Source organism: Trichosurus vulpecula, chromosome 3 (assembly GCF_011100635.1).
Source record: "Trichosurus vulpecula isolate mTriVul1 chromosome 3, mTriVul1.pri, whole genome shotgun sequence".
NCBI classification, from domain to species: domain Eukaryota; kingdom Metazoa; phylum Chordata; class Mammalia; order Diprotodontia; family Phalangeridae; genus Trichosurus; species Trichosurus vulpecula.
In genome coordinates this window covers 428,862,952-428,885,010 of record NC_050575.1, presented here as the reverse complement: position 1 = coordinate 428,885,010, position 22,059 = coordinate 428,862,952, and the positions used below count along the sequence as shown (strand labels likewise).

At 44.6% G+C, this 22,059-nt stretch overlaps 1 protein-coding gene across 1 annotated transcript in view; it reads left to right on the top strand.

The window, feature by feature from the left end:
* DOCK5 (dedicator of cytokinesis 5) overlaps window positions 1–22,059 on the top strand; it is a 189,667-nt gene that overhangs the window by 24,788 nt on the left and 142,820 nt on the right. Inside the window, exons 4-6 of the mRNA XM_036750130.1 lie at window positions 5,569–5,624; window positions 7,237–7,333; window positions 19,719–19,867. Of these exons, the coding sequence (XP_036606025.1) occupies window positions 5,569–5,624; window positions 7,237–7,333; window positions 19,719–19,867 (302 nt within the window). The remainder of the gene's footprint in view (window positions 1–5,568; window positions 5,625–7,236; window positions 7,334–19,718; window positions 19,868–22,059) is intronic.

The window sequence follows — 22,059 nt, the reverse complement described above, 5'->3', positions numbered from 1 at the left end:
GCCTTGAGGCCACGTGTGGCCCTCTAGGTCCACAAGTGCAGCCCTTTGAAACCTGCAGCCTCGAGGCTGCAGGTTCCCCACCCCGATACACTGTCTTCACTTAATCGCATTTGATTCTTGTCTTCACATATGTACTTTATCATTCAGTTTGATAACTTACCCTGAAATGGAAGTTTTCTTTTAACGAAAAAATGCTAACTGTCTCATCTCAAAGAAATAATGAGTCCCATTATGTTCCCATCAGATTCTGATGCCATATTCTCAGTTATCTAGAAGAAAGGGGTAAAATCATAGAATACTATGTCTGTGTATATGGAAGTGGCCTTAGCAATCATGAAGTCTAACCCCATTCATTTGACAGATGGAGAAACTGAGGCCCAGAGACATAAATGACTTGCTGAGGGTCACCCAGAACCCAGGCCTTCCTGGCTTAACTCTCTCCCCATGACCAGAGAGTCAATGTCATTTTTAATTTCTGCTTTTATTCTCTCACTGACTTTGCGCCAAAGCGTCCGATCTGTTTTTGGGCCCAGAAATAAGCCAGAATATGACTGAGGAATCTCCAAAGCAAATACCAATACTTAATCAGTTTCTGAGCCTCGATGTTGGACATGACACCTGAGGTATGGTGGAGGCTGGTGGCTGGCCTGGCTTTCACTCCACAAATGGTGATGCTGCTAAGGAACCAGTGGGGGTTTCAAAGGACAATTAGAATGTTCACAGGCCTGGGATCCTATACCTGTTAAGTGCACATAAAGCAATGGATGTTTGTGGTTCATTAATTTCCAATTCTTCAAAGACATTGACTTTTTAAAAAGCAGGCACAGACAAGAGCATTTAAATCCCAGAGACACACAGAACTTGTGGCTTTCAATTTCATGCCCATGGTGTTGCACAGGGAGGATGAGGTGGATAACAAGGGGTGAATCGAAATTGTATGACAGAGGGGCGCATAGTGCAGGGGACTTGGGAGGCAGGTGCTTGGGCTTCTAGTTCCAATTCTGCCACTGTCTTGCTGTGCAACCTTGGATAGGACACAGAGGTTCTCTGGGCCTCTGTTTCTTTAATAATATCATGTCCCAACACTATGCTCTATGGTCCCTCCTAACTTTAATGTCTGTCCTAAGAATCCTCCCAGGTTTGCAATTTTATGTTCTAAGACCCCCTACTTATTTTAAGGCTCCTTCCAGATCAGACATTCCATCTTCTAAGGGCCCTTCCAACACTGACATTCTCTGTTCTAAAACCCCTCTTCCACTCTAACATTCACTGTTCTAAGACTGTCCAGCTCAGATATTCTGTTCTAAAGCTCTTCCTCACCCTGACAGTCTGTCCTTTTTTTTTTTTTTTTTTGGAGGAGAGAAGGGAAGGCAATTGGGGTTAAGTGACTTGCCCAAGGTCACACAGCTAGTAAGTGCATCAAGTGTCTGAGGCCAGATTTGACTCTAGGACCTGTGCTTTACTCATTGAGACATCTAGTTGCCTGACATTCGCTGTTCTAACCCTTCCCTAGCTCTGACATTCTCTGTTCTAAGGCCTGTCCAGCTCTGCCATTCTCTGTTCTAAGGCCCCTTCCAGCTCTGACATTCGATGATTCTGTGGCTAATACTAAGTCCTTTTCCCCAAAATGTGGGAGATTAGAGAAACTGCAGAAGGCTGCTCATTTTGATGTACTTCTTTGTAACATTTTGTTAACTTGTATGTAATTTTTATGTACTCTTCAAGGAAGAAGGGCAGATTTCCTAACCAGGATCAGAGTGAGAAGTTCTAGCTATTTCTTGGTTTCCACCTTAAGGTGCACTGGCTTCTTACAGGAGCTCTGCCAGGGAAGGCTTTCTTGTTCCAAGGCTGTTTAAGGTGACCTTTCCCTCCCACTAAATTACTGTGGGAAGAGATTCACACACTCCCTTTGAGAAGCTTCGAAGTCTTCTCCTGGGACAGCTGATCCAGGAAAAATAAACTAACATCCTGCCGATTGCCATTGACAGGATTTATTTGCTTCTACTTCTTCCTTCAGGGACTGAGTCCCTTTGAAATCCTTTTAAGCTTGGCCATGACCGATGCCCTGACTTCTCAGGTCTTGAGAGCCCATTTGGATGGTCTGTTATTGTAATGGGGACTTTGATGTCCTTTAGAAGCAGACCCACTCCATGCAGAGTGGGTGATAAAATGTGGCAGACGTGCCCATTTCAGGAGCAAAGAGTATTTCGGGGCCTTGTTATTGATCTGAGGTTGGATGGGAAGGATGGCTGGCCAATCTCTAGCTTAATAGTTGATTCAAGTGAATGGGTTGCTTTAGCGGATGGGCATTGAATTGAGGCGAGGTGGAATGTAAATCAGAAATACAGCCTGGTTTATTCAGGATTTATGTGACCCATAATGGCTTCTACAGGGCAGGCTTACCAAGGAGCTCTGTAATCGGATGTATGATGCATACAAATTATGTTTTGGTAAGACAATAAAATATTTTAAAATCCCTTTATGGTTTCCTACCTAGAAGTTTATGGCTTATGGTCTACTTTGTAAATGTTGAAATTATACTGTTGGTTTTAAATTGCCCCCTCCCCTTCCCTTGGCTTTCTCCAAACTAATTTAGGGAATGCAGTCATCAAATGTATGATGCCCAGCCAAGTTTAATTGACCTGATTCCTTCCTGATATTGGATTTTTGGGGGTGATAAAATGGACTTGCACTAAAGATAATTGTATCTTGTTTAACCCCACTCACCTCTAAGGGCTCCCCAGAGAGCCTGGGGTCGTAAGAGCTGGGTATTGTTGTCGAGTCATTTTCAGTCATTTCTGACTCCGTTTGGGGTCTTCTTGCCAGAAATACTGGAGTGGCTTGCCATTTCCTTCTCCAGCTCATTCTGCAGATGAAGAAACTGAGGTAAACATGGTAAAGTGACTTGCCCAGGGTCACATAGTTGGGAAGTGTCTGGGGCAAGATTTGGACTCAGGAAGATGAGTCTTTCTGACTCTGGGCCTAGCACTTTATCCACTTTGCCACCTAGCTATCCCATAAGAGCTAGAAGGAACCTCAAAGGCCCTCTGCAGTCCATACCTCTCTTTTTACAGGTAGTGAAAATGATTTGCCCAGGATTACACCATTAGTAAGTTTCAGAGACATATGAATTCAGGTTTTCCCGATTTCGGTGATCTGTCCACAACACCACCTAGTGCCCCGAGGTGTACTAACATATAAATCTCCGTGTGTTAGGAATGGGACACATTGCTATCAGAGCCAACCCTCTCCTGTCTCTTGACAGTTTAGCAGTCATGGCCTGAAAAATCCCAGAAGAGGGGGCTATTAGTGCAAGGCTGTGATTTACACCTGGACCATATATATTGGGACATGTGTTTTGTCTCTCCAGTAGTGATTAAACTACTTGAGGTATCATAGATCTCAAGCTGGAAGAGACCTCAGTCCACTGAGTCTGACTTCCTCACTGACAGATGGTTCAGAAACCAAGCCCTTCAATCAATAAACATTTATTAAGTGTCTACTATGTGCCAGGTACTGTGTTAAGCACTGCGGATTAAAAAAAAAAAGATAGTCCTTACCCTCAAGGAGCTTATGATCTAATGAAAAAAGAAGGTTTGCTAGTGCTACAATTCTGGAAATGTTCAGCCTGATGGTAGAGTCTTGGCAGGTTGGTTTTTGGAAATCATTCTGTTTGCTTCTCTGGACCATGTCTGAATATGCCAAGTGCCTGGATGTTGCGCTGCCACAATATGGTGGCACGTCTGAGTTGGAAAGTACATCAGAGGCCATCATGTCAGGGTCTGTATGTCCTGGTATTTAAAATGAGAGGCACAGTGGAGTACCATGGAAAGAGTATTTGGATGTACCTCCTTACTTGTATATCATCCTCCACCCCCTTTAGAATGTGAGTCCTTGAGGGCAGACCATGTTTTAGCTTCCTTTTTACTTCCAATTCCTGGTGTATGCTAAGTGATTCATAGATTGAGTGGACTATGAAAACCTGGATGTAAATTCCAGCTTTGCCACTGATCTCCGTGCCCCTAGGCAAGTCATTTAGCCTCTCTTGGGCCAAAGTACCTCACCTATGGGGCCACTAGGTGTTAGAGCACTGGGTTTGTAATCAGGAAGATTCATCTTCCTAAGTTCAAATCTAGCCTCAGACACTTACTAGCCATATGACCCCGGGCAAGTCACTTAGCCCTGTCTGCCTCAGTTTCCTCATCTGTAAAATGAGCTGGAGAAGGAAATGGCAAACCACTAGTATCTTTGCCAAGAAGACCCAAAGGGGGTCATGGAGAGTTGGACGTGACTGTTGACTAAACAAGAACAGCAAAGAACACTTGCTGAAGGCCAACTACATAACTGAAATGACTTAATGACACCAACAAGCTCGTCTGTAAAATAGAGGTATTAGGCTCATGGGCCCAGAAGGCCTCTTAGAGCACTAAATCCATGAGCCAGCAAACAGGAGTTGATGCCCTCCATTGCTACCATGAAGAGAAGTCTGAGGTGACCAAGGGATCAGTTAGAAGCCTGTATTCTATTCTCATTGGCCCATGATCAACACCTAGACTATGAATCAAAGATGGGGGGGGGGCCTGGAAAGGACCCATTCATAGCCTCTAGCTTTGGCCAAGCCAGGGTAGAAAGGCCTCTTCCCTCAGATAGGCAGAAAAGAGGGAAAACCTAGGTCTCCATTGCTTGATGCTGAAATTCTACAGAGGGGAGTTTGGGGTGGGGGAGTGAAGGGAGGAAGATTTCTATAGGTCACAGGATATCTGTGTGAGGCCCACTGATGTGTTTTCTTACCAAATCGAACCAATTCAGGGTACTGGCAGATTGCCACATTTACCTTATTTTCTCCTATTCTCTCTGCTATAGGAATTCTCATATCCTTCATATTCTCCTTCTCTCTGCACCTTCACACAGGTTGCCACCATGCTTGGAACCCACTCCCTCCTCCCCTCTTGCCTCTTGGCATCACCAGCTTCCTGAAAGGCTTAGCCAAAACACCACCTTCTGCACCAGACTGTCTCTGATCCCCAACCATTGACTAGCAGCCAGAGCTAGCTGCTGGTGCCCTTCCCCTCTCCCCTACGCCCAGATATCTCACATGTACCTATTTTGGGTAGGAATAGGGGCTGGTCCTTCGATTTCATTGTTATGGGGAGCTTCCCTAACAATTTAGTCCAAAAGCCAGAACCTTCTCTGTAACTTTAGAGTCTTAGAGAAATGCCCAGAGTCCTGGAAGGTTAAGTGACTTTTCCAGGACCAGAGAGCAATTAGGTGTCAGAACTTGAACCTAGAGCTTTCTGCTTTCAAAATGGGCTCTGTTTTCATTGAACCATAACTGCCGTCTGGATATTTTGTTACGTTTATGTATTTACATGTTGCCTTACTTGATAGAATGTAAGCATCTTAATTGCAAGAACTGTTTTTATTTTTATTTTTTTTTATCGTTGTATCCCTGGGGTTTAACACAATATCTGGCATATGGTAGATGTTTAAGAATTGCTTGTTGATGGTGGTTGTGTGTTTTGAGGCTGGGGCTTTGCTACCATATAACCTGATTTCTTCTCTTTGTAGGGGATTTTCCCTGAAACGTACATCCATTTGAAGGAGGCGACCGTGGAGGATCGAGGGTGAGTGCTTGGGAGGTGGCGGCCATGGCTATAAAGATGGGACAACTGGGTGACCTTTGTAAATCTGTGAGCCTCATCTTCCTCCTCAGTTAGATGGGAATGAAGGCGCCTTCTTCCCGGGCTGATTGTGAGTGCGATGCAAGAAGTCTTGAATGAAAAGTCTAAGGAGCAGGGTTCAATCTTGACCTCTTGCTTGTGCTATGGCCTGGGTGACCTTCAGTTACCTTCCCGGGCAACTGTAAAATGTAGACATGACTAGGTGACCTTCAAGGATCCTTTCAGTTTTAAGGCTGTCATTTGTGAAATGAGATAATATATGTAAAGAGCTTTGTAAAATTTTAAGCACTACATAAATGCCAAATATTATTATGAATTTCTCACCCTTTCCATTCCTCTCCCCATCCCCATTTTCCTATTTGAGGAGGAGCAATATATAACGTGGGCAGGTGGGTGGCACAGTGGATAGAGCACTGGCCTTGGAATCAGGAAGACTCATCTTCATGAGTTCAAATCCCACCTCAGACACTTCCTAGATGTGTGACCCTGGGCAAGTCACTTCACCTTGTTTGCCCCAGTTTCCTCATCTGAAAAATGGGCTGGGGAAGGACATGGCCAACCACTCCAGTATCTTTGCCAAGAAAACCCCCAAAAGGGGTCACCGAGAGTTGGACATGACTGAAAATGACTCAAGAACAACATTATGTAAAGCATGCTCTCCCATGTCATTCTTTTCTCCTTTTTTAAATACCTCTTCCCAATGGTCAGTTAATCAACAAGCATTTAATAATTGCCTACTATGTGCCAGGCACCATGCTAAGCGATAGGGGTGCAAAAGAAGGTGAAAGCAGACACTGCTCTCAAGAAACTTGTGTAATGGGGCAGACAACATGCAGACAGTTAAATACGCACAAGGTTATGCCTTGCAAATGGGAAGTAGTCTCAGAGGGAATGCCCTAGCAATGAGGAGTGAGGGAGGTGAAGGAGATGGGGAAAGAGATGTTGGCCCAGGACTCCTACAGAGATTGAGAGCTGGGAGATCCAGGGGGTCCTAGGCCTTTATAGCAGGCAGTATTGGGGGTCAGGAGGATTGTGGGTTCTCACGGGTCTCAGGATGCTCCTGTCAGAGGCATCTGGGACTGTCAGTGGGTAGCCAGACTACTTCCCCCTGCCTTCTCTCTTCAGGATCTGAAGATGTCTTCTTTGGGCTCTGGAAACATTGGGTGGGGAGAAAGAATGAGTAAGAAGACATGGTACAGGCAAAAAGAGATCAATGTTCATAATATTCAGAGCTCCAAGGAGCCTGGTAGGTCACCTAGGCCAGTGGTTCTCAGACTTTTTTGTTCATGGCCCAGAGAGTCATGATATCTTAATGGGTTGAGTTGGAGCCTTGTGCATGGACATTTGAGGTCCTTATGATTGGAAGCCTGTCTATTCCCTTGAGGGCAGGGACTGTCTTTTGCCTCTTCTTGTACCTAAGGAGCTTATAGAACAGGAAGTGGCACTGTTACTTTGCTTCATCCCACACTGCAAACAAGGCCCTTACCAACTTCGAGTGGCTAGGCCACCTTCGAGAAACCCCATGGCTCATGAAGGGATCTGTTTCTCTCTCCAGGCAACATGAGACCGTGATTCCCAGTGAGGTGCCATTGGTGCAGGAGCTCACGTCTACCCTTCGAGAATGGGCAGTCATCTGGCACAAGCTCTATGTGGTAAGTCACCTCCAAGGCCCAGAGCAACACTGACATTGTATGTGTTGATAGCCCCCCACCTCTACAAAGAAGTTTGGGGAGATGCCATCGCCAAATCTCTTCTTTCTGATCCTGTACTTAGTCATTATAATTTCACTAAGTTCAGTTTCAATTGTTTTTTCAACTTAGAAAATTGCCTGGGATCCCCCATCTGGTGCATACCAGAAATGGGACTAGAACCCCAGAGCAAGTGGGAGGAATGCCTTCATGTTCCAGATGGTCTGATTTGGGCTTAACCAACATGCTACTCATTAGAGCTTCACAAGCATATAATGCCTTAAAGCACTGGTTACCTTTTTGTCTCTACCCATCTTACTTTGCCTTAACTAGACCATAAGTTCTGAGAGGTCTGGGATCGTGTCTTATACAAACCACGTATTTGATGCAGAATGTAGCTGTGTTCTGCATAAGGTGCTAAGTAATTATTGTCTGTTGTTGTTACTCAGTTATGTCCAACTCTTCGTGACCCCATAGACCATAGCTTGCCAGGCCCTCCTATCCTTCACTGTCTCCCCAAATCTGTCCAAGCTCGTGTTTGTTGCTTCTATGACACCATCTCTCCATCTCAGACTCTGCCCTCCCCTTTGCCTTTTGTCTTTGATCTTTTCCAACTTTAGGGTCTTTTCCAATAAGTCTCATTTTATCATATATGACCAAAGTATTTAAGCTTCAGCTTCAGTATTTGCCCTTCCAACAAATAGTCTGAGTTAATTTCTTTAAGTATTAACTGATTTGACCTCCTTGTTGTCCAAGGGACTCTCAAAAGTCTTTCCTTTGAATATGTGAATGATAAATAAATTAAAGTTTCCCTGTGTCTACTAGATTATTGTGCCAGGCCTACTAGTTAGAATGGTCAACAACACAAGGTCAAGATAGAGAATCAGGACTTAGAGCTGAAAGGCACTGCTTTATGGATCACCTTGTACAAAGCCAGAGAGAGATTGTGATTTACCTTTGGTAACACAGCCAGCTAGTAAGGGTCTGTGATGGGATTTGAATCCAAGTCCTCCCTCTTCCCAGCATCTGTCTGCTCTTGAATTGTGAGTCCAGAGCCCACCTCAGGTGACAGCAAGATGGCAGAAAGGCATAGAATTGTAGGACCAGATGTCCCTTCCCATCTAGCCCAACTCCCTCATTTTACAGATGGGGTAACCAAAGCCTAAAGTTATAGGCAATAAGTGGGGTTTGAACCCAGGTCATAGAATCATAAGATCCTAAGTTCTTTGCCTCCCAAACTCATATTCTTTCCTCTCCAGCACACAGCCTCTCTACCTACTGAGTTAAGGGTAGATATTAACATTCTAGACTAAAAATGTCCCTGGTGGACATTTCCGTGAGTAGCGTTGCATTTGGAAGGAAATGAAATCCTCAGAGAACCCTGGCTCTCCATGGGGCCTCTTCTCTTTTTTCCTGAAAGCTAACAAGGTGCTTTATTACCTGTCAATACTGCAAAGAGTGTCTTGGCTGCTATCGATTGACTCCATTGTGATATGCCAGGAAAACTCTTTTAAACCATTCTGATGGACCTGCAGCCTGCTTCTGCTATTAATACGGGCTGATAAATTAAGCAGGAGCCCACCAAAAATGCCATCCTCCAACTTCCTTGATGCTCAATGGGAGCCTGCCATTTGCTTTTTCAAAGCTTCAACCATTATCTCATGGAATTACAGAATCTTAGGGCTAGAAGATTTTTGGTAAGTGGCTAGACCAAAGCCCTCATTGGACAGGTGACCAAGAACCAATTAGAAAGAGACCTGACCAGACCTCAGAGGTTCATATGACCCTGGGCTGCCTCTGTTGCTTGATGGTAGGATTCCTTGCCCTTAATGCGGCATTAGCCTCCGTTCTGGAGGGAGTCTCTTGGTTCCAATAGGAACACTTTCCCATGCTCTTCTCAGAGACGCTGCACCCAATTTGTACATCTTATGTTCTCGACTTCATCTCAGTCACATCCCTGGATTCCCACTTTGCAGCTGCCCATGAGTGTGACCCTAGGCAGGTCTCTTGACCCCCCTGAGCCTATGTTTCCTCATCTGACAAATGAGGGAGTCAAAGGGGCAGCACCACAGTGTTAAGAGCCTTGGCCATGGAGTTATGGGTTCAAATTCTGCCTCCATCCCTCAGCTCCGGGCATTTTCTCTGACTGTTCCCCATGTCTGGGATGATCTCTCTCCTCACCTCTGCCTTCCTTGTCTCACCTAAAATGCCTTCTTCCACAGGAAGTCCTTTCCAATTCCTCTTAATTTCTAGCGCTCTCCCTCCGTTAATTATTTCCTATTTGGGCTGTGCGTAGCTTGTTTTTCCATGTTTGTTCGCTTGTTGTCTCTCTCCTCTCAGTCTGAACTCCTTAAGGGCAGGGATGGTCTTTTGCCTCCTTTTGTATCCCCATCACTTAGCACCAGTGCCTGGGACATACTGGGCACTTAATAAATGTTCACTGGCTGACTGACTGACCTTCAGTTCTTTGGACCCCGGTTTCTGGGGCCCAGTGATTTAGCGAAGGTCACAGAGGTGGTCAGTGTCAGAAGCAGTATTTAAACCCTGATCCTCTGACTCTCCATGCTGATCCCTCTCCACAGTACCATACTGCCAAGCCAGCAATATTAGCCAAAATGCCACCCAATCGGTGTGTCTTTGTTTCAGTCACTCTCAAGAGGGTCCCCAACATCTCTCCTAAGTCATTTTATTCAAGGCTATGGCCTATGTCTTTAGTAAGCGTGAGATTCTCTGTGGCTTTGGACTGCTGGTGGCAAGGCCAAAGTTTGTCTGCAGAGATAGCCTCTTTAGGCTGGGCCCCGGTCCAGGAGACACTGGTCGGGTTCTCTGCAGGAGAGGAAGGAGATCAAATTCCAGAGCAAAGGGTGTCTTCAGAACTGGAGGGTGTCGTGGGTGACTGTCCCAGCTGCCCTCCTTGGGTGGCTGCCTCGCCTTTGCTTGGGGAAATTTTCAGCTGCTGGGGAAGGAACTGGAAATGTTTTGAGATAAGTCTGATGTATGCCTCCCTTCTTTTGATGGGAAGCCTTGAGCTTAAGAAATGTTTGTTAAAGGAAAACTTAGAGAGCCCTTTGGAGCAAAGTATGACTTCAGAACTCTGGGTGTGTCCTCCACTGTCTATCCCCAACTCCCGCCTTACGTGTTTGCTTTGGAGGAGGAGCTGGTGATAGGAAGGGTGGTTAGGTAATGTCCCCGGAGGATAGGTTGGGAATTTTTTTTTATTGCCCTAGAGATGTTTGAGAGTAAGTTCCACCCTTCCTTACCTCTGCTTGTGGTAGGTTAGCCTCAGATCTGCTTGGCAACACAGAGCCAGAAAGTCTCAGAGCTGGAAGGGACCATATGTATGTAGCCCAATCTGAGTCTGAACAAGAGCCTAAACCCCCTCTGCAACCTGGTGAAAAATAAGTTTCCTACAGGAGATCCAAGTGCTGATATCACCAAATTTCCATTATCTGTGGAACTGTTGGTTAAAATAGGACTGTGGCCCCAGAGAAATCCCTGGGCTATATCTATAGCTACATAGAGATATAAATTAAATAAATTTAAGATGATGATGTCACTAAGTAATGGGAGTATAGAGAAAGGAGGGGGCCCAAGACAAAGCCTTGAGGTTCAGCCACACTTAGGAGATATGATACAGATAATAACCTAGTCAAGGAGGCTGAGAAGTTGTCGTAGAGGTGAGAAGGAGAACCAAGGGAGAAAACTGGCATGATATTCCAGAAAAGAGTGTCCAGGGAAATGGATTGACAGTGTCAGATGCTAAAGGGAGGTCGAGAAGGATGACCACAGAGAAGAGATGAGGCATCAGGAACTTTGGAGAGAGTGTCTTCAAGTTGAGTGATGACTATGGAGCCAGCTTGCAAAAGGTTCTGAAGAGAGTGAGGAGAGAGGAAGTGGGGTGCACTGAGAGTAGATGGCTTTCTGAAGAAGTTCTGGGAGAAGAGGAGAGGAACCAGGGGGGAAGGTTGCCTTTGGTGACCTTTTTTTAAAGGATAGGCCACAGAGGTTTGGAGGTATTTGTGTTTGGAGATAACAAAAGAAACCAGAAGATAGGAAGAGACTGAAGAATTGGGGTGTGGGGGGGAGAGGTGATTGCGGAGGGAATCTTCTAGAAATGTCCCCAGACTCCCAATCCAGTGTTCTTTTCACTAAATTTCAAGAAGGTTATTGACAAATTGAGGTATGGTCAGCTTCAGCAGGAGGGTGACTGGGATAGTGAAGGAACACATAGAATATGGTTCTGATGACTGATCAAAGGAACTAAGAAGACTTCAATTGAAGAAGAGGAAATTTAGAGCTCCCCAGATCACAGAGTTTTATGGATGAGGAAGCCAAGGATCAGAGAGAGGAAGTGACTCCACCCACTGTCACACTGATAATAAATAGCAGAGTCTGGATTCCAACCCAGATTGTCCAACTCCAGGAAAGGGGAAGTTAGTGACCCAGAACCCAGGTGTCCCAGCCGCTCATTCGGGTGCTCTTACCATTTCAGCACACTAGCTGACAATCCCTTCCATCGTGGAGATCTAGTAAGTCAATCTTTGGCCTCTGTTTTATTGGCATCCAGGTTTAGATTGAATTAATGTCATATTCGAACATTAATCTCATAGGGTAGCTAGGTGGCGCAGTGGATAGAGCACTGAGCCTGGAGTCAGGAAGACTCATCTTTTTGAGTTCAAATCCGGCCTCAGACATTTACTACCTGAGTGACTCTGGGCAAGTCACTTAACCCTGTTTGCCTCAGTTTCCTCAGCTGTAAAATGAGCTAGAGAAAGAAGGAGCAAACCACTGTAGTCATGAGGAGTCAGTCACAACTGAAAAGCTATTGAACAAAAACAATGTCATACTCAGGGCAGATTAACATTGCTCCTTCCAATAAAGACTCAGCCAGCCTTCATGGGCAAATAGACTGTGCCCCAAGGCTGACACCAACCCACCCACTGGTAGTTGGCACTGGTTCAGATAATGTTGCGGTGGTATCTCAGCTGGAGGCCTGTGTTTATCTCTGTCATATTGCAGAGCGGGAGAGTTGTTATCTGAGGTGTAGAAGAATCATGAAAGAATGGTAGACTCAGGCAGGCCTGCTAGCGTTCCTCCTCTGGCCATGTCCCCCACCTGTGGCCACGTAGCATCCAAGTGCAATGACATGGAGCTCATTACCTTCCAAGGCAGACAATTCCATTTTCTGTTATATCTCATTATTTGGAAATTTCTCCTTTTACTGAGCCAAAACCTACTTCCCTGTAACTTTTCCTACGGATCCTAATTCTGATTCTGGAATCCAGTAGTTAAATGAAATCCTTTTTTATGTTTCAGCCCCTGGAATATTTCTGGTGCAGTGGAAAGAGCTTTAAACTAGAATATTGAAGCAGGAGTTAGGGGACCTGAATGTAAATCCCGATGTTCACTTCCTGTCCGTGAGCCCTTGGGCTATCAATCAGCCAATCGATCAACAAGCATTTATTACACATGTACTGTGTGCCAACACTGTGCTAAGTACTAGAGAGCCCCAGAAAAAGCAAGAGATCTCATTGCCCTCAAGGCGCTGAAATTCTATTGAGAGAATCCACACACACACACACACACACATATACATATACACATACACACACATACACAGATATATGCACACATACACACACATAGATATACACACATATACACATATACATACATACATGCACACATACACACAACATACATACACACACATATACACATATACACACACATACACACACACACACCAGAACATATAAGATAAATGTATCTTGGATGAGAAACACATTCCATCTTTATTTTCACTGACTTGTAACTGAAATGTAACATTTCCTTTAGCTCTGACTATAGGCCACAAGCATTCTGCTGAGAAGGCCACAAGCATTCCGTGGGCTTCACCAGCCTGCCCAAAGGCTCCATGACACAAAAAAGGTTACAGATCCCTACAGAGTGAGGGAACCAGGGAATTCATAAAGGATTGGACTCAGAGTTATCTATCAGGACCCTAATATAATTGTTATATTTGAAATGGGGAGAGAAATTTGGGAAGACACTAAGAGCCAGCTTGATCTGGAGGCACAGGTAGGGGGAGCCATACCATTGGTGCGATAGAAGTCGTTATAAAGAGCTTTTAAAAAGGAATTCCCAGACCTGCACTTCTGATGGGTCTCTGCTGTGGTTTCAGGAGGACTGTCATTTAGCACCTCCTCTCTCCTCTGGAAAATTAGGAGATTGGACAAGTTGACCTGGAAGCTCCTTCTAGCTATGTGTCAGTGATCCGGGGTGCCCTGTGCCTTCTCACCTTCATACTAATCATTCCCAGTCCCTCTGATCACTCATCACATCCATGTCACATGAGTTCCCTCACTCCATGGCTTACCTTCTTCCTAGATATGTTCTTGCTCTTTAACCACCTTTTCAATAATTCCTGGTAATTTTATATCTTCTTTTCTCTCCTGAAATCTCCCTTTCCTCCAGGCTAAAGATCCCCAGTACCCTCAAAGAAATTCTCCTTTGGCATGATTTTAAATTCCCCTTCCCATCCTGGTCACCTTTCCCTGTACCCATTCCAAGCTGAGTCTCAACAAGACTGAGGCAGTTCAACATGTTAGGAGGTTTTATTCTGAAATCTGAATTTAACCTGAAATCTGCCTCCATGCTCTTCCCACCCATTTCTTTCCTCTGTAAGAAAGTACTCTGCCTCTGTCTGTCCGAAGGAAGGTAAATTTTGATTTACAAAAGCTGCCTAGTTAACTTAGGGTTTACTGGTTAGATTCCTTCCTTCCTTCCCTCCTTCCTTCCTTCCTTCCCTTCCTTCCTTCCTTCTTTCCTTCCTTCTTTCCTTCCTTCCTTCTTCCTTCCTTCCTTCCTTCCTCTTCCTTCCTTCCTTCCTCCTTCCTTCCCTCCTTCCTTCCTTCCTTCCTTCCTTCCTTCCTTCCTTCCTTCCTTCCTTCCTTCCTTCCTTCCTTTCCTTCCTTTCTTTCTCAAAGACCAAGCTTTAAACTCAATTTACTCTGGAGCTCATCAACCAGACAACAATAGGTCCCAATTTTTTGGTCCCTCCCGGCTCAGAGTGAATGTCAATAGTAACTGTTTCTCTTTTGGCCAACAACTCTGAGGGTCTTCCCCTCCCAGTTTGATTTTTTTTTTTTTGAGTTTTGATTAAATTCTTAAAGAGGTCTATTCACTGAGTGGGCGTTACCTCACTCAAACTGAGAACCTGAAAAGACCTTAACCTGAAAGGGCCAGGGTCTCCCATTGCATCCTGAGCCATCTCCAGTCATCCTGGTGAATATCTGGTCCCTGGACCCAGATGACTCTGGAGGAGAAAGTGAGACTGGTGACCTTGCACAGCCTTCCCTCACTCAAATCAAAGTCAAGTGCAAGTCATGGCATCATCTCTCTGATGTCACAGTCCTCTTCAAGAATGCAGGACAAACAACAATCAGGCATGGAAATCCTTCTGCTGCTTATGATACTTAAAGATGGCTGCTGTGCCTACTTGAAGTCTTAATCTCTTCTTCAGGCTTCAATGTCCTTCCGCCATTCATTCCTTTTTTGGCCTGATCTCCTGAAGGCCTTTCATCTTCTTAGCCCTGTCCTGGACAAGCACCTGTTTGCAAATCTCCCTCCTAGAATGAGTCACTCATAACTGAACATGGAACTTCAAAGGAAGTCTCACTGTGGGTGGTTGTCACCTTGCAACTTCTCAAGTCTGTTTCCATTTTAAAAGAGGGAGGACCCTCCTTAGAGAGATTTCAGTAGATAGATGAGGGCCAGAGAACCAGCAGATAACAGCTGGGGTTTTAGGCCTTTCTTTCTGAAATTTTGTCAAGCAAATGGATTGAAGATCCACAGAGATCTAGTGGGGAACCATTGGCTGTTGGGTTTGCCCCTAGGGAGCACTTAGTAAATGCTTTTTCATTCATTCATGCACAAAAGAGAAGACAGCAGGGCAAGAACAGTGTGTCCCAGGGGAAGGGCACTGGGTTGGGAATCCAAGGGCTTGGACTCCCAGCTATCTCTGTGACCTCACTTACCCCTACTGGGTCCATCAAAGTGATTGCTTTGAACAAGATTGCCTCTAAAGACCCTTTCTGCTCTAAGTCTATGGCCCTATGAACTTGAAGACCATAATGATTTGCTCTTTCTTTGACGGTCATATTTCCAGCAGGATTCATCACCCTCAAACTTGACTTTTTTGTACTGATGGTGGTCACTGGATCTCTAAGTCTGTGCTCCCAGGAGTAATTTCAACAGTGAAAGAGCTCCAAATTAGGTCTCTCTGGTTCATTACTAGAAAAAGAACATTCCTATGGAAACCTTTGCCCAGTTTTTCAGATATTCTATTTGTGATCTGCAGGCCTGGGAGGACCCCCTCCCTCTCATTCTCCCTTCCAATTCTGAAGTTAATGAGAGGGGAGATGTGACATAGTAATTACTATGCAAAGAGAAAAGTGATGGTTGGATTCTCAATCCCTCTCCTTCTATTCTGACTTTGAAGGACTTTTTCATGTGGTAATAGAAAGAGCCCTGACTCAGGAGGCAGAAGCCCTGGGTTCAAATCCTACCTTCTGTGTGACTTGAGATGCATTTTGTAACTTCCCCACATATTAGTTTCCTTGTTTGTAAATGAGGGAGGGTAGACTGCAAGGCTTACACCACCCTTTGGGCTCAGATCTGTCATCCAGATGCCTGTCACCTCTCTGGGCCTCAGAATATTCATCTGTAAAATGCAGGGACTAAAAGAGAAGGCTTCTGTGGCCCATTTTTGCTCCAGATCTATGAACTGATCGTCTTGACCTTGGACAAGTCTGCGCCTCAGTTTCCTCATTTGCAAGATGAGGAGGTCAGACCAGCTGACCGCTAAGGTTCCTTCTCTAGCTAGATCTCCGATCCATTCCAGAGACTGGCTGGACTTTCTCAGAAGTACTGCCCTACAACCTTTTCCACATCTCTGTTTTCACAGGCATCCTCTTCCAGTGGCCCCCTCTCCTTGGGACCTCCCTGGAATGAACTCTCTAAATTAATTTCTTTAAAGTAAAGGGGACAATTGAGGCCTTCAGCTCATTTGTTGGGATTTCTGATGACAGGGGGAAATTAAACAGAGTGGCTGCCCTCACCCTCCTTTTGGTGAGGACTTGGCATACAGGGCTGGCATACAGAGGTCTTCATTAAAGTGTTTTTGACAGGCTCTAATTTAATTGAAATTAGAGAGGGAGAAACATGGGGCAAGAATAAAGCAGAGACCGCTACATATTCCTGGGGCCTCTTGAACCCATGTCATGTGTAATGAAGAGATCATTCAGCTAGCTTCTTATCTAAATGCCTCAGAAGAAATGGAACAGGGGGAATTTATGTTCCAGCACAGTATGGATGAGGTACTTTTTACCTCCAAGAGTCTGGGATTCTGAATAAAAAGATCACTTTTTCTTATCAGCTGGGAATCTCCAATGCCACAAAATAGAGGCAGGCCGGATTTCTCACCCCCTTCTGAGGCTTCCCAGGTCAGCTTCAGCTCAACCCTGGTATTACCCTATCTTTAGTGGAATTGAGGTCTGGGTGGGCCTCTGCTTATCAGAAGCAAGTTTTAACAACAACAACAAAAACCAACGCCCTCTTTTATACTTTTCTGGAACCTGGTTGGTTGACAAGATAGGAAAGGGAAATGATATGGAATTAAAGAATGGAACTTTGGAGGACATTGAGTCTGATTCTTACCCAAATGGGAATCATCCGGACAACAAGCCTGGCCAGTGGTTGTTCTCTCTTTGTTCAAAGCCCTCGGGGGTGCGTGCATGCGTGCATGTATGTGCGTGCGTGTATGTGTGCGTGTGTGTGTGTGTGTGTGTGTTCACATGCGCATGCATTGGGGGGGGGGTTTCACACCTCCCAAGAAGGTCTACTCTCCAGTGGGCTCTTTTTCCTTAGGTTGGGCTGCAGTCTGCCTCCCCCCGTTGCTGCTCCCGCTGACCCCAAGTCTAAGGCTCTGGTCACTCCATCACTTTCAACAGAATGAAGGCTCCTTAAGGGCAGAGATTGTGTCATTTACCTCACAGGATGTCAAGCACATAGTAGGCGCTTGATAAATAAATAATGAATGAATAATAAAACTTTTTACAAGCAGAGGCTCAAGTGGTCCTTACGTGTTATGCATGCCAGATACTCAAGAGACCCCAGCCCGAGAAGAAAAGGATGATGCGACTCTCTTAAGAGTTTAGCACAGTGCCTGGCGTGTAGTAAGTGCTACACAAATGTCAGCTATTATTAGTATTAGCATTAGTATTAGACCCTTTTTTTTGATCTCCCATATCACACAGCTTACTAGTTTTGAGCTTGTAGGCCACTGAAACCTCCAGATCTTTTTTTTTTTCCTGAGAAGCTACTAATTCTACCTTCCTCGTCTTTACTTGTGAAGAGTTTTTGTTTTGTTTTGTTACTTTACAAATGTTATTGATGTAATGACTGAGATATTGACTTCCTTGTGAGGGTAGTTTGTTAACAGAGAAACTTTCAAAACTCCTCCTTAGAAGAGGCAGAGTGATAGAAAGAACCATGGGCTTCCCATAAGGCTCTGCCTCTTATCCATGAAAATTGAGGCATTTACTTGCAGGGGCTTTAAACTCGCCCTGCGCCCCACACGTCCCTGCATACATGTCATTGGCAAAGCTTGACTTAAGATAAGAGAGACAATATGGCAGAGTCGGGAAGAGTGATGGCTACAGGCCTGACCATGGACTCAGGAAAATCTGGCTCCAAAACCTGCCTCTGGAGCTGATCGGCTTTGTGACCGTGAACAAGTCACACTCCTCTCAATACCTGGGACTACGCATTGTCCAGGGAGCATTTGCTCTTTACCGATGTTTGAGGCTCTGAGAACACAAAGACAAACGAGAAACAATGCCACTACAAGATTTAGATTTGGAGCAGAAGAGGCCATCTGCTCCAACGCCCTTGTTTTACAGACAAGGAAACTGAGGCCCAGGGTGACCCTTAAAGGTCACCTGCCTTTATACCCAAAGTCACATGGGTGATGGACCTCAGAGGCAAGATTTGATTCACACTTGCTCATCTGGTAACAGATTTTCCATATTCACGAATCCCCCACGGAAAAAATCACTGGCCTGGACCAAAAAAAAAAGTTAAGGCTGTGAAGTTCATATTCAATAACTGGGCCTCAATTCCACTGAAAAAAAGAGGTAGAATGTGAATAGTGGATGGCTAGACTGGTAGATAGATGATAGATAGGACAGGTAGATAGATAAGAAGGTAGATAGATAGATAAGACAGGTAGATAGCTAGATAGATAAATATAGATAGATGGATAGATAATAGATAAGTAAGATGGATAGATAGATAATAGATAGATGATAGATTAGATAGACATGTCAGAAATAATCGATTGATTGATAGATGTGGATAGACAGATATTAGAGGTGATAGATTGATCTATTGCTATGTATAGATAGCTACGTAGATCCATAAAGATGGTAGGTAGATAGATACATCGGTGAATTGAGAAATAGATAGAACACTTATTAAACACTTATGTGTACCAAGCTCTGTGCTAAGTGCTGAGGATACAAATAAAAGCAAAAATAAAAATAGTTCCTGCCCTTCCCTTCTAGTGGAGGAAGACCATACATAAAAGGCAGTTGAAAAGCCAGGGAGGGTGTGAGAGGACAGTGGGGTGGGATCCAGGTGGGAAAGGGGTCCAGAAAGTCTGGGGAGTCAAGGGCTGGCTGGAGCTTCAGCTGTGCTGGGCTGACATAGGTCTTTCTTCAAGTAGAGGTTCCCCAAATGAACTCAACAATTACAGGAAGAGGTCACACGGGTCGAGTTACGAGGTCACTGGGGTGAAAGGGACAATAGTCCAGGGAAGGCACACACTGGGTGAGGAAGACCTGGATTCAAATCTCACTCCATATACTTAGTAACCATGTGATCCTATGCAAATCATTTAAGCTCACTGCATTAATGGGGGAAATCTGGAGAGCTTGGCATTTTCCGACCTACTCTGCCGTCTTCCCAGAATCCTCTGATTAATCTGCAGAATATGGGAGGTGAACTCAATGACTTCTAACACTGAATCTCTAATCCAGTGATCCACTGCTAACTTTGACTTGCATACTCCCAAATGCATACATGTCATTGGTCCCAAGGAGGAGCAGGTCAGAATGTGGATATATCAGCACAAACCCATCCCTATCATCAGAGGAGGGGAGGGGGATCAGAATTCCTGCCCTGTTCCCTGAAGGAGGGGATGGCCATAAGTGCCATCTCTGCCTCCTTGCCCAGACTTACTCCAGCCTGGGTTCCTTAGCGAGCCTTTTTCCTCTCCTCCCTGCAGAACAACAAGGTCACCCTCTTCCGCCAGCTGCAGCAAATGACCTACAGCCTGATTGAGTGGAGGTCTCAGATCCTGTCAGGGACCCTCCCCAAGGATGAGCTGGCTGAGCTTAAGAAGAAGGTCACAGCCAAGATTGATCACGGCAACAGGTAAGCCGGGTCAGGGGACCTTAGCAGGCAGTCACGTTTCTGCCTGGGACTCTTCCTGAAAGGTACTTGACCTTATTAATAGTGGTTGAATAATGCTGACAGCCCCACTTCCTTAGAAAATAACAGAAACCCTCCTCCCCCTCCCCCTCCCCCTCTGTAAGCCTTAGAGAGTACTTAACTCTCAACCACAGTTTCCGGCTCAGTAAAATGGAAGCAATATTGCATGTACTTTCTTCTCCTTGGAATGGTTGTGAGGAAAGCCTTTGGTGAAGCTTCAGACTGTTTGAGGCCCCAAAGACAGTCTTGGTTCAGGCATCATCAGACCCTTTGGTCCTGTCCTAAGCTCTGGGGCTGTGAGGAAGAGCACAGATAGTGCCTGATGGGATGGACAGTAGAGGCCAGCTTGGCCAAACTCCCCTTTGTTTTATGGATGAGAACCTGAGATCTTGGAAGCCTAAGGGACCTCACAGATAATGTGGAAGGCAGGGTCTGAACCTTGCTCCTCTAACTCTGCATCCGTGGGTCTTTCCATTGGGCCATGCGGTCTGCATCATGGGGAACACTCAGTGATAGGATTACTGACCTTTCTGAGAGCTTACTAAGAGCACACAATGTCAAGCACATAGTAGGTGCTTGATAAATAACAAATGAGTGGATAGGAAAACTTTAAAGCTTAAGAAGCACTTGGTTGTTTTTTTGCAAAACATTTGACACATTGGCTGGATGTGGGTACAACAGGGATTATTATCCACCTCTTACAGGTGAGGAAACTGAGGTATGGCACAAGAAAGTAACTGCTAGTTACTGCCAAGCTAGTAGACCCCAGATCTGCTGACTTCTCTTAAATTCAGGACTTCACACATATGCACTAAATGGCATAGTACCTAAACACATAAAGGAAAAAAAGCTAATGAATTACAGACAGCAAAACTTTAATACTGGATGACCCCAGTATTCCCTTTCAAAGCTATAAAAGCTACTGAAAATAACAAGAAAGAAGTTAAGGTCCTGAATAAAAATGTTTCCTGATTTAAATTTTTTATTAATTTTTTTTTCAATTAACTAGCATCTGTCCTCTCTGCCATGGACCCTCCTCCCTCCATTCCCATACCAGGAAAAAGACGAAGGAAATCCCTGCAGGTTATTCTTGGTTGTGAAGGCACATCTTTGGCTTTTCAGAATATTTCATTTTTGCTTTTTGTTCCTTTAGAGTAGAAGCCATTCAATCTTGTGTGAGCTGGCCTGTGGCTCTTTGGTATTTGAATTCTTTCTTTTTGGCTACTCCAAGCACTTATTTTTTTAACCTGGAAGCTCTGTATTTTGGCTACAAAATGGTTGATTAAGCTGTTTCCACTTTGCTCCCTGGTCCTAGGAATCTGAGCATTTTTCATTATTTTGTGAAATTGCTATCTAGGCTCTTATTTTTTCAGTCCTGGCTTTCGGGTTGTTCGGTGATTCTTAAATGATCTCTCTTTGATCTGTTTGACTGCTCAGCTGTTATAATTTCTTCTATTTTTAATTTTGTTTTTTTTGTTGTAATTTTTTTTAATTGTCTCATGGAGTCAAGGATTTTGTTCCTTTCTGAATTTCAGCAAGTCTGTTACTTGGGTAAGGTTTTGTACAGTTTGTGTCCAATTATTAAATCTCTTTTCAGATTTCTTCTCCAAAACTTTCATTTCTTACCTACTTCTTGTCTGTATCACACTCATTTCATTTATTTTACCACTTTAATTCATTTTTACCTCTTGAATAATTTCATTTTCAAATTCTCATCAATTTTATGATCCACTGTTTGTAGTTAGTATCTTGGGCTGCTCTGGCCTCATAATAACTCTTTTTCTTTTATTTGTTTTTTATATTATTTTTTCCAGTGATGTGCTCTGGGCAACCCAGGATTGCTGGCCTAAAATGAGCTATAGAGGCTGGCTCTAAGATCCCTGCCCCACTAGGAGACCCTGCTCTACTGTTGTCCACAGAGTACTGTGCTTTCTAAGGTCCCTGCACCACTAGGAAACCCTGCTCTACTGTTGTGCACATTATGCTTTGAGCAACTTGAAACTAAAGGCTCTGAGCTCTTAGGCCCAGTTGGGTCAGTAATCCAGGCCCTGGGCTGCTGGCCTCAGCTGAGACTTAGTCTCAGTTCAGTTCTGGGCATCACTGTGTTATAGGCCTATCTCTGATCTCTGGACAGT